This window comes from Pyxicephalus adspersus, chromosome 12 (assembly GCF_032062135.1).
Source record: "Pyxicephalus adspersus chromosome 12, UCB_Pads_2.0, whole genome shotgun sequence".
Lineage (NCBI taxonomy): Eukaryota > Metazoa > Chordata > Amphibia > Anura > Pyxicephalidae > Pyxicephalus > Pyxicephalus adspersus.
The window spans coordinates 27,084,151-27,096,553 of record NC_092869.1 but is presented as its reverse complement, the minus strand read 5'-3'; the positions used below and the strand labels follow the sequence as shown (position 1 = coordinate 27,096,553).

The 12,403-nt window shown below is 37.1% G+C and overlaps 1 protein-coding gene across 5 annotated transcripts in view; it reads left to right on the top strand.

Moving 5' to 3' along the window:
• SIPA1L1 (signal induced proliferation associated 1 like 1) overlaps positions 1 to 12,403 on the top strand; it is a 139,104-nt gene that overhangs the window by 72,503 nt on the left and 54,198 nt on the right. For all 5 annotated transcript variants that reach the window (XM_072428787.1, XM_072428786.1, XM_072428788.1 and 2 more), the window contains exon 3: positions 6,437 to 8,227. In XM_072428787.1, coding sequence (XP_072284888.1) covers positions 6,733 to 8,227 — 1,495 coding nt within the window. In that variant the 5' untranslated portion in view covers positions 6,437 to 6,732. The remainder of the gene's footprint in view (positions 1 to 6,436; positions 8,228 to 12,403) is intronic.

Genomic DNA, 12,403 nt, shown 5'->3' with positions numbered 1-12,403 from the left:
CTAAAGTGTACAGTGACCAGAAGATAGACAAATTTTCAATGGTTTGGCATTCGGTGGTGCAAGAAGCAGAAAAGGTATCTTCATTCTTCTTTTCTTGTACATCTTTTATAATGCCCCACATTTACATACAGGCAATCTTTATCTGACTTTTTTTGTAGCTTAAAATTAATGTGCTTAAAAATGTAAGATATTTTGGGGGGTTTAATCACAGTGGTTCCAAAAATTTATCATTTGACCAGTTTGTGACATATTGTTCATGCCAAGATTGGCCTAGTTTCCATTTTTACATATTTTAAACAAAAGTCACTCATGACAGATCAGTGTAAGGTTAGTGTATGTCATCAGCTCTTATACTAGAGATGAATTGCCCATTACTGCGTGAACTCTTTGTTTCGGATAAAAGACAAAGTGTCCAGATTACATTATAATTACTCCATGAAATTACATTTTCCTGTTTAGCCTTACTGGAAACTGATTATTCCACTATAATCACAAGTGTAAAGGCTGAAATCTTTGTGGCTTTTTGAAAATAACACTTGTTCAGAATCATATAGAGCAAATGATGAAAGCTATACAGTAACAATTATATTTTGCCAGCATATCACGGAACAAGGATCTGTTTTCCTAGTCCATTAATTTCTAAGTCTGTCTGTCCTCAAAAGCTGCTGTTGTCTTTTGTTCTCTGGTATTATGTTTGGTTTTCTGGTTGTATTCATAATAGTAATAATAGGAAAACAACATATCTGTATTATAGATCTAAACCTTTACTTAATTGATAATTGCACTTATCCCCCCCAACCCTAAATACAGTACACTCCCCACATCCGTTGTGGAAAATCCATACACTGGCTGCACCTGCATATCCCTAAAGACCCCCCAAAGGATGTAAACTTTGCAGTGGCCTTTCTCTGCACAGTGATGTTCATATATCTGGTAAGAAGGGTGATACATTTAGAAAAATGTATTCAAATAAAACATATGCTGAACCCACTGCAAGTTCTGATACAGGAAAATTCTGTTTGTCTGGATTTGTACACAGTCATACAGTATGGGGCCCACGTTCAGTTCAGTCTGCATCCGGTGTAAAAAGGTGAAAACGAACAAGTTGCAGGATGCATACACATATACATTCACTATACATTCACTATACCTGAATACTCCCTTGTCAGTCCTACCCAGGGGATGAAGTAAACTGCTGGCATAGGCTTTCTTAGCTGATCAGTACTCTTGTTAGGAAAAAAAAGCTAGCACATTTTACCCCCTCCCTTTCCTTTTACCATTGGCACAAGCATAGCAGAAGTTCACCTGATGTGAGACTTTTTATGTTTATATAATACAACATGCAAACCTTTTTAAAGTAAAAAAAAAAGCAAAATAGTGATGCTAATGATTTGATTTTATCTATATATTTTTATTATTTTTCCCTTTAATACCTTTAGGTGATATATATGTCTAGGCACTACATTTTTGTCTCTGATTTATTAATTTTGGTGTGAAAAAGCCAATGATTGCTTTCAGTGAGTATATATGTATAACGGGGTTGGAACATCTGTTTGGATGGGCAGTGGCCCAGTGTGACCAGACATTCTATACAGCAAATTGCTCCCCTTCAGGGACCTGGTACTCTACAGTTTACTGGGTAGAAACATAATACCGACCCTATTGCATTATTTTTATACAACAGCAAACATTTCCAATGGTCAGAAACCCTTGTTTTCTTCCCCCGGGAAAGATCGGTTTGGCCTAATTTTATCCCAGTTGTCACAATCAGGTCAGATCGGTTTGTGTAATAAGGTCACGTTCTAATATCTAAATATATGTAAGTTTAGATTATATGTAATTTAAGAATTAGTTGGTAAATGTATAAATGTATGGGGTTTACACATCATATCTGCTTTGCCTAAACTCCCTAATCTTCCTTAGAATATATTCACTTATATATTTTTTTAAACTTTTTTTTTTGATTTGTTTAATTTTAGCAACCAAGTCATCTACCTGGTTCTCATGGAAAGCTATGTTAAAGTTACCCTGTTGCTCTGTGTGAACAAAGCATTGGTGTATTTTAAGGCAGCGGTCCCCAACCACCGGGCCGCGGCCCACTACCGGTCCGCGGCGGTGTTTTCAGTGGGCCGCGAGTACATGATCCATTATTAAAAACGAAGCGGCACCCAACCACCATCCGCGGACCGGAAGTGGTCCAGTGGTCCGCAGCGGTGTTTGTATGAGATGCCGGTAAATGTACACAGTAGTCTGTGTACAAGCAATGCGAGCACATGACATGCAGCTCGATTGGCTGTCAGATGTCATGTGATCGCTTTGAAGCAGCAGAGGTGCACAGAGAGAAAAGAGAAGACGCCAGAGTATGTCTTCTCTTTTCTCTCTGTGCACCCCCCCCCCCGGTCCTCAGAGAAATTTCCTTCCGTGAAACCGGTCCCTGGGGCCAAAAAGGTTGGGGACCGCTGTTTTAAGGGGACATTAAAGGAAGTGTATTTATTTCTTTCCTATAAAATGCCAATATAGAACTTTTGTTTTCACTCCTGTAACATGGTACCTACCTCCTATTTTCAGAGGGAGAGTAATTATCTTATGCACAGATGTTAATCAAGTTTTGAGCTTTTGCAACGCTGTACTTGAAATCTTGATTCCTTATTCTGTAACAAAATAATTCAAAAGAAAAAATAGAAAAAGGAAGCATATGGCAAAGATAATCTTTGCTAAAGACGTCACAGGCTTTTTATGGGATATTCTGAGTAATAGAGAAATCTGTGCTAGGCCTTGTGCAAGCTTTAATGGTGAAACTATGATAAATAATTCAGGTACATGAAGCCGAGGAATTAAACATAACAGTACTAGACAATAGCTCAAAAAAGGAAAATAAGGCTTGCTTAATAAATCGAAGATTTAAGAAGATGAATGTTGTTCTTCTGATAACACTGGTCAACAAACATTTTCTTGCCAAACAGAATAAAGTCATTTTAGGTTATGTTTGATGCACAGATTCCAAATATGGTATTGATTTGCTGGATTTGGCTCTAGTTTTTTAAAAAATGACCTCAATAATAACCTCAAAGAAAACTAATGAAACATGAAAATTAGTCAAAATTAAACTAGATATGCCAACATATACAAATTAAATTTTAAAAAAACTTAATGTCAATATATTCTATATTCAGTATATTTACAGAACTTATCGCAATGAAGTCATTGAAAAACTGTATGATTTCCTTTTATGCTGATAATCAGGACAATCACTTTGAAGGCTCCATCAGTAATCTGCCATCATGTGTCCATCTGCCCTGATACCTTTCTTCCATCACCTTTATATCTTGATGGAACCTCTTCCTTTGTTCCTCACTGAAATCACCAAGGTTTTCTGCAAATTGTTGCTAATGGCTATGGAGATAGTGTACCTTTATGCTCATAGTAGCACCCACAAAGTTTAAGATCAAGTTTTGTACCAATTCTTCTTAATTTTGTGCTTTATAGTTACCCAAGAAGTTCTTCACAATCATGACATAGCTGTGCCAGGCAGAAGCTTCAGTATCAATCGTGTAACTGGTGACATTTTAATTATTTATCAGTTTCTGAATCTGGGGTCCATCAAAGATTCCTGCTTTTAATTTTCAGTACTCAATCCAAGGAAGAATCCACAAATGTTTTTGGAGCAATCACCAACCTTGTTTAGAGCTCTAACAAATTGCTTCTTTTCCATTAATTTTTACTTTTATAACAGTAAGAAATAACAAGGAATTGTTCTGTATTTCACTATACATAACTTTCATATTGTTCATTTATAGCATACATTTACAAAGACCATAGGAATAGTGTACAGTTACTCTCTCCAATGCTACAAACGTAGTAATCCTGCACTCCTTGAGATTCCAGATGTGAATTTTATTTTATAATTGGACATTTCTGCATACATTTGACATTTTAAAACCTGGAACAAGTTGAAGCCCATCCTGATCAATTGAAATTGTCCTCGGTCAGTCTTGTTTGGTTACATGGCTCACGTTTTTGCAAGCCAGCCTTTTATAGAACATTAGGGTCAGAACAACCCCACTAAAACATGGCCTTCTTTGGGGTTTCCTGAACTTCGGAGACTGGGTTTCCCCCATTTTGTTGATATAGACTTTAAAAAGCTGTGGTTTTTGCTTCCATGGCATGCTGTTGTGGCCTTCTGATGAACTTCCTTTATTTTACTGCATGTTTATGATTGGTGAGTGGGAAAGCTATAATTTCCTAAACTGTCATTTAGGAGTAATAATTAATTTTAGCATGCATGAGAGTGATATAACCAACAGGTCATATCACACAGTGATCACAGGTTACTACATTAATGGCATTGGTCAATCAGCAATCCAATTTTAATTGACTGTATTAATGTAATTGCTGCTTAAGTTCTTCTCAGGACATATAGTTACAGAGTGCTGGTCAGAGGCTTAAAGCCCGTTTCATCTTACCGTGCTGCATAATTGATGGTAATTAACTTTCATGCTACACAAATGACATTTAATCATGTGGAATTTTTATTACTCTGCAGACAAACCTGAAGATTTAGATAAGTTAATGTCCCAAAGCCCTCTTCTTTGTAGTAAATCAGCTTAATTGATGATCTAAGCAGAAAAGCAGATCACGCTCAAATCACTTTGTTTTCCAAGCGGCTGCTCAGACTAGCCAAGTTTATAATATTTGTCAAGTAGAAAAACTGAGGCTGAGCAAATGAGATGGGCCTATCTCCTCCTAACTAGCATTTCTTTTATTTCTAATATAACCTTTCGACAGATACCTCATACCTGACCTAAACTTTAACATATGTCATCAAGAGATGGGAATATGATAACATATGAGACATCTGTCTGTCTTTTAACAATCAATCTTTTCCTCAAAATGAGGGTTTCTTTCATAGATACGCTCAACAATCTGTACAAACACTGTCCTAAAGGGAACCTACCTGCTCACATGTTGCCCTTATTCCTTTTACTACTGTTTGTTCTGACCTTGGCCTTTAAAGATGAATGAAAAAAGCTTTTCTTGGAAGTGCAGTGAAGGATTGCCTTTACGCCTGTCATTTTATATGCTGCCATTATGTAAGAAGTTGATCTCTTGGGATTTCTAAACTGGTCAGTCCTAAATAGCAGTCACTTAAGAGTAGTTAATCAAACATCTCTATTGTCTATTTGAAAGGTTGTTGACTGATGTAATTTCAGCCATCTCTGTTTAATGGTATTTTTTTTTTTAACGTTCACCTAAGTACACATGAAACCTGTAGACAAATTAGGACACATTTACCTTCCTAAATTTTGCCAACCCTTTCCTTTTAGCTTTACAATGTATTACTATGAAATGTAAATATACATTAAAATAGCATAAATATGTAGTTTTGAGCATCTGTTTTGGAAAATTTGAGTAAGTATTGGATTGGGTACTTTGCATGACTTCTTATTTTTGTGACAAGTCATGGGGCATGACACTGCAGACCGCTGCATATCACAACTAGGTCAACCTCCAAAAGTTGGTATATGTGAGCCTTGGTTGTGAAATGATTACATCTATCCTAACAGATTCCTTTTTAAAACTTCCTGTAGTTTCTATAGCACTGCCCTTGAGCCTAAAATTTTCAGTTTTGACTAATAAATTGACCATTGCATAAACAGAAGAATCAGAAAATTCTTGTGAAATTCACAATTAAAAATCATTTTATGACAGGCTAAAAGGGAGTTAGGATTATATATAGGATATTTAAACAAAACTAGCTGTTGGATTGCTTTGTTTGAATGCTGCTGCTGAATGAGTGGCCCAGCTCTGTATGTATATTACATACGTCACATCCCTGTATACAGTAACATCCCTGAGTTGTGGGCAGGAGTAGGGACTTGGGAGTAGATCTAAGGTAGTGCATTCATTCCTCCTTATTGATCCCTTTGTGAATAGCTGGCCTGACATCAACTGGCTGGCCGTTGGAGAGTCTGGCCATGTAGATGTCTGGAATTTGAACGGGCCCAAGCGGTTTTTGAGTTTATAGGCATTGAAAAAGACAAATTTTATCTAAAATGCTTTGAAAGATATGTCTCAAGTAGGGTTATCCCCAGGAAATATGCCACACAATAATTTTAGATGAGAGAGAACGAGAGAGAACTTGTGTGTTGTATTCCAACTTTAAGTGCTTAGCAATACAAGGTGTTATGACCTTTGTTGCAACACTTCATTCAAAAAGTGAGAGTCTTCACAGCCTGACTGTATTTATAGTAATACTATAAAGAAGGTTCAATTAGGCTTTGAAATACTTTTTAACAGCTTTAAATTGTTTTTATTGTCTTGAAAAATAACTGTTTTGACAGTAGTCACTAGATAACATTACCTTTTAAGAAATGGTTTAGTAATATCACATTTATAACTTGTCCGTTTAACATTGATCTTTTTATTTATATTTCAGGTATATGTTGCTGGAAGGCATCGGGCCGAAGCTAAAATGTTCCTCACACAATTTACTACAGGACCTTAAGCCTTGATGCAAGGAAGAAATGTATCTGGAAGTATCACCCTGTCCATGAACTAGTGACAACCCAATTTCATCTTTTGCATTTTCATTATCTATTAAAAACTTGGCTGATCTCATGAAACCAGTGTGTTCTCTGGAGGATTTTCTCCAGGAGAACATTATCTTATTAAAACGCAATGATGGACATGTTTCATTCTGGAGTATTTTAATTCTGAACTTATCTTCAGATCATGACCAGTCTGAAAAGGTCCCAGACTGAAAGGTCCGTTACTAGTGGGACTCAGTCGTCTGTGCCAGATGGACCGCAAAAAGCTCGTTCAGATGATTTTTATATGAGACGTTTCAGATCTCAGAATGGTAGTTTAGGTTCTTCTGCCATGTCTCCAGTTGGACCCCCCCGCAGTGAAAGCTCCCACCACATATCTACAACGCCAGGTGTTCCTAAAATGGGAGTCAGGGCACGAATTGCAGACTGGCCTCCACGCAAAGAAAACGTTAAAGAAATGAGCAGAGCTAGTCAAGACATGGAAACAACTAGTTTAGACACAATATCTGTTAAGAGTAGTCCTGGTAGTCAAGTAAGTACATCTAGCATAAACTCTAGTGATTCTGCTATGTTAAAGAGCATTCAGAACACTCTGAAAAACAAAGCAAGGCAGGCAGAAAGTCTAGATTCTAGGTTTCTGACCCCTGAAGGTTACTCCAGTTCCAGCTCCCCACGAAAAGTTCATCGCAGAATAAGACAACGGAGTAACAGTGATATCACCATTAGTGAATTTGATATGGACAATTTTGAAGAGTGTATGTCACCTACTTTTAAAACAGGGTCTTCACTTCACAGGGAATATGGAAGCACATCTTCAATAGACAAACAAGGAACATCCAGTGAGAGTTTCTTTGATATTATTACAGGATATAAAAATGAAAAAGCTGACCATCGTGGACATGGTCCATCCAAATTGAGTGAACTACTATTGAGCAGTGGAAGTAGAGGGTCTGGGTTCTCCTTGGATGTTATTGATGGTCAGAGAGATGGTCATCGCGCTTTTAAAGACAGGGACAAGCCGCTGAAAAGGCGATCCAAGTCAGAGACTGGAGATTCTTCCATTTTTCGGAAGCTTAGAAATGCAAAGGCTGAAGGGGAGCTTGGAAAGGCTTCAGACATTGAGGACAGTCGTTCCGATGATAGCATCAAGCCATGGACATGCCCAAAATGTTTTGCTCATTATGATGTTCAAAGTGTTTTGTTTGATTTGAGTGAGGTTGTAATCAACAGGCATAATGTCATTAAAAGGCGAAACACCACCACGGGGGCTTCTGCGGCTGCTGCAGCCTCTTTAGCTGCAGGACCATTGTCTCATTCCTCCAGTTTTAATTCTCCAACTGGAAGCACAGAAGACTTAAATGCAAAGGAAAACGTTAATGTTGACCAAGGAGATGATAAAAGCAATGATTTGGTAATGAGCTGCCCCTATTTCCGCAACGAAACAGGAGGAGAAGGTGAAAAGAAAGTCAGCCTGTCAAAGTCAAACTCGGGCTCATTTTCTGGGTGTGAAAATTCTTCTTTTGAATCAACTATGAGTTCACATTGTGCAAATGCTGGACTTGCAGTCCTCGAGGTCCCTAAGGAGAATTTGGTTCTACATATTGACAAAGCAAAGAGATACATTGTAGAACATATAGACCTTGGAGCATACTATTACCGGAAGTTTTTCTATCAAAAAGGTAAGTGCAATCCCTTTTAGTTAACTTTTCATGCACTGTTATATTTTGAGAACTATTTTTACTACTTTTTTGCTACTACAAATAGAGCAAATTTCACTTGTGCTTCATTGGACAGTTTGCCAACTAGCTAAGCTGGAAGAAGGTAAACTTTAGGAAAGCACCTACTAACCCTTTTAATCAATTGCTTAAATATGTCCGTACTATATTGGACACTATACTGGACAGTTTTCTAACAAATACTGGATTTATCTAATACTTGGACACATTTTCAGTCTTGCAAAGCTTGTTTGCTTTCAGATCTAGAAAAGTCAATGATTTACCTGTTATATAAGTATCATTGACAGCAAGGACTAACAAAATAAAGGTTGGTCAGTTTTTCATAGTAGTGTTTTGTAAAAAATGAGCTATGCTATATAGTACATATAGTACTTTCAAAATTACATAAGCCTTTTGTAAACTGAGAAAGAGAAAATTACCCGTAGTGGGCTGCAATGTACAGTTGGCCTTCTCCAATGATTCTCTCTGCAGTCTGCTAGAATTGATTGCACTTTACATTTGGTGTCCATTGGGTCACTACCTTTCTGTCTTTCCATACTTCCACAGCTGATGGCATGCTCCTTCCTTCCTTTTATTCACTGTAACAACTTAGCAGCCAATAGATAGTGGTTATAGTATGTTGGTGTTCTATACATACAAATTAATAAAAGGTACATGAAGTGAAATTCTAATGTGGCCAAATGTGTAAAGTCCCAGGCAGCACACTGTGCAGTTTGAAAAAAACATCATAAATTCAGGTAGCTTGCAGTTCTCCAGTTCAGCAATATTCTTATCTTGCATTTTTCTGGTCTGCAGCTGGGTTGGTAAAATCATAGTGATAGGCTGCTTCTGCCTTTGCACTTACCTCTGTGGGATATTAGTGTGCAGCTCACTTATTACTAAAATGTTGGGTATTCTTATATTATTATTATTATTAAACAGGATTTATAAGGCGCCAACATATTACGCAGTGCTGTAAATTAAATAGGGGTTGCAAATGACAGACTAATACAGACAGTGATACAGAAGGAGAGCACCCTGCCCCGAAGAGCTTACAATCTAGTAGCTGAGGGAATTTACACACAATAGGATGGGAGATATGTAGTGATGGTTTCAAAAGGCAGAAGAAGCTGGGTAGGCAAATTTGAAAAAATAGGTTTTGAGTGCTCTTTTAAATGAGCAGAAAGTAGGAGTAAGCTAAATCGCACGAGGAAGACCATTCCAAAGAGTTGGGGCAGCTCTAGAGAAGTCTAGTATTCGTGCGTGTGATGAGGTTATGAGTGAGGAAGTCAGTAGTAGGTCATTGGAGAGAGCGGCTCGGGGAGTACATTTTTACCAGGTCAGAAATGTAAGTGGGACAATAACTGTGGAGGGATTTGAAGGCAAAGCACAGGAGCTTGAATTTGATTCTAAGGTGAAATGGAAGCCAGTGTAGAGATCTGCAGAGATGCAGCATAAGAGCAGCAGTCGGAAGGATGGATGAGTCTGGCTGCAGCATTCATTATAGATTGTAGAGGAGAGAGTCGGGTTAGTGGAATACCAGAGAGGAGGATGTTACAGTAGTCCAGACGAGATAAGAGCATGTACAAGGAGTTTCGTCTCAGGGGACAGGTAGGGGCGTATTTTATACGGTACCAGCAATCATTTTAGAATTGTGGCCTTTGTCCTGTATTTCTTAGAATAGCTACAATGTGTAAAAAGAGCATTCCCAAACTGAGAAAATTGTTCATTTATTGAAAGCAGTGGTTTTCAAAAGAGAGAAAAGAACACATTTTAAGTAATACAGGCTGATAATTATATTTTGCAAGGAAGAATTTCACATGATGGCAATATGTATATTTATAGTAACATCTAATATTCAATCATCTTGTTGCTATGCAGTCTTGCCAGCAGTATATCTAGAAGAATAAGATTACAGCAGCTAATTACAAGCTACAGCAGAAGCTTCTTTTCTACTCTTAGAAATACACTGCATAAAATCCTTCTTGCAGAATATAATTGTTACAATTATTAAAAAAGGTTTTATAATCAAGTATAGGTGCATTAGTTCCTTGTCCCACATTCATAGGGAATGTGGCCAGATTTGGTGCTTGAAGGTTCAGTTCATTCAGAACTAAAACTCTTGAATTTTTGGGAGGCTATTAGCAGGCTTCTCAGAGCTTCAGTTTTAAATCCTTTCCACAGATAAATCCTGAATTTACCCCTTCGCCAGTGAGCATAGTTCCATACCGTGCAAAAAGTAGGTTCTTACTGTTCTGTCAGTATTTTCTTCAATATAACAGGATTGTTATAAATGGGTTGTTCAACAATATCCCTTTATAGATCATTTTGTTTTAGCAAGCCAGGTTTTTATTTTCTTAAACTGGAGGAGGAGGAGCAAGAAGCAAACACTGGCAATTTTTTTTTTCCAGGACGCGCAGAGAAATTTTACTTTCAACTTGTGTGCTTTGCACACTGTAATGCACACCATAGGGCTTAAGGTAAAATTTCAGGCATTCAACTCGACTTGACCGTTGGTTTCATGCAGTGAGTCTCACATCTTTTAGAATGGACAAAGCACAAGTCTAATAAGTCTGAGGGGATGACAAGTTGTGGGTTTCTCACCTTAATTTAAAAATTAGGAAAATAAGGTTTAATACTAATCTAAAAAAAATAAAAAAATCTTATGGCCGAAAACTGGAGTTTTACTTTAATGAAACAATTAGGATGGCAGAAGTGAAGCCCTCTTCGTGATGTTGGCAACAGTAAGTTGGGTAGGTTTTGTAGGCATGGACATTTTTCATCCAGGGAACAACGCAGGATAATTTAACTTAACATAGCTATGCAGCAAGCGCACAGTGTGCAGGGAAATCAGAGTAAGCAATTCAAGTGCAGGAAAAAGAGCTTGTACAACTGTTGAAAGATTTCCCCTTATGTTCCAAAGACAAGCCTAGCATTTTAGATTTCACCTCACTTACTTTGTTAGTGAATAATGGCTGCCAGTAAAGGGGTGAGCGTGGAAGGAAAAAAAAAAAAAAATTGACAGGTAGTCTTTCTTTCCTCACTTTAACATTTTCAAAGCTAAAAAATAAAAAAGGTTTTCTGAGAAATGCAGTTGAAGTAAAGTTTGCCTTCAGCTTCGAATGAAAGTGTCCCCTTTAGAATCCAAGTGCTCAGTTAGTAGGTAAATGCCATATACATTATTTTTTTATCTAACAGGGCTGGTGGTGTAGTGAGTCACATATCAGTCTGAAATGCTCAGAAGTGTCATGATTGTTTTTCTTCAGATGAGCATGAACCTTGTAAAGTGATGTATTGTGTGAAGTCGCATTGCCCTTCAATTTCCAGAACTCAGGATTGCTATTTTTTTTTTACATTTTTCTCTCACATGACCTTCTGATAACAGCGAAAGATAGATTCCGTTACAATTAGCCCCCTGTTTTTGATCACTAAACTTTACTGAAAAGTTCAAATTACAAAGTAATAAATTATCTATTTGAGTAAATTAGTGGGGAACATTTTGAAAGGGCACCACATCCTCTCTGTATATATTTTTAAACCCAGTCTTTGTTTTTTTTTAGGATTTTTCAGGTGCCTACCAATAAATTCTTCAACACTAAAATCATAAAATACCAATTTATTGTATGAATCTTTAAACTTGTATCAGTATATAAACATAACTACCTAATACATTTCATCAGTACAAATATTTCATATTTCTATCTTATTGCGTTCTACCATCCTTGACGCGTTTCACCCAAAGGCTTCTTCAGAAGGCACAACGTATTTATCACAAAAAAAATATTTGTTTTTATGTTTCAAGTATATGACTTAATCTTTGCTCAGAAAGCAGTTCAACATGTATTTTTTTCGAGAAAGAAATATAGTTGTATGATGAACTTTAAAAGATCCTTATGCATTATGTAACCCTTTCATTGAAGCAACTTTATATCACTTATGGACAACTTTCACCACAGTGTGGAGCGTGACCAAACAACAACAAGGTTTCAACTGTGTATTGCAGCTTCCACTGAATTCAAAATAACATTTGTCAGCTGAATAATGTTTCAAAATACTTCTAGTTAGAGTTACAGCTTATTACAGGGGAATATGAATATGCTGTGACCCTAACAAGAAGTATATTGAAACATTATTTAGGTG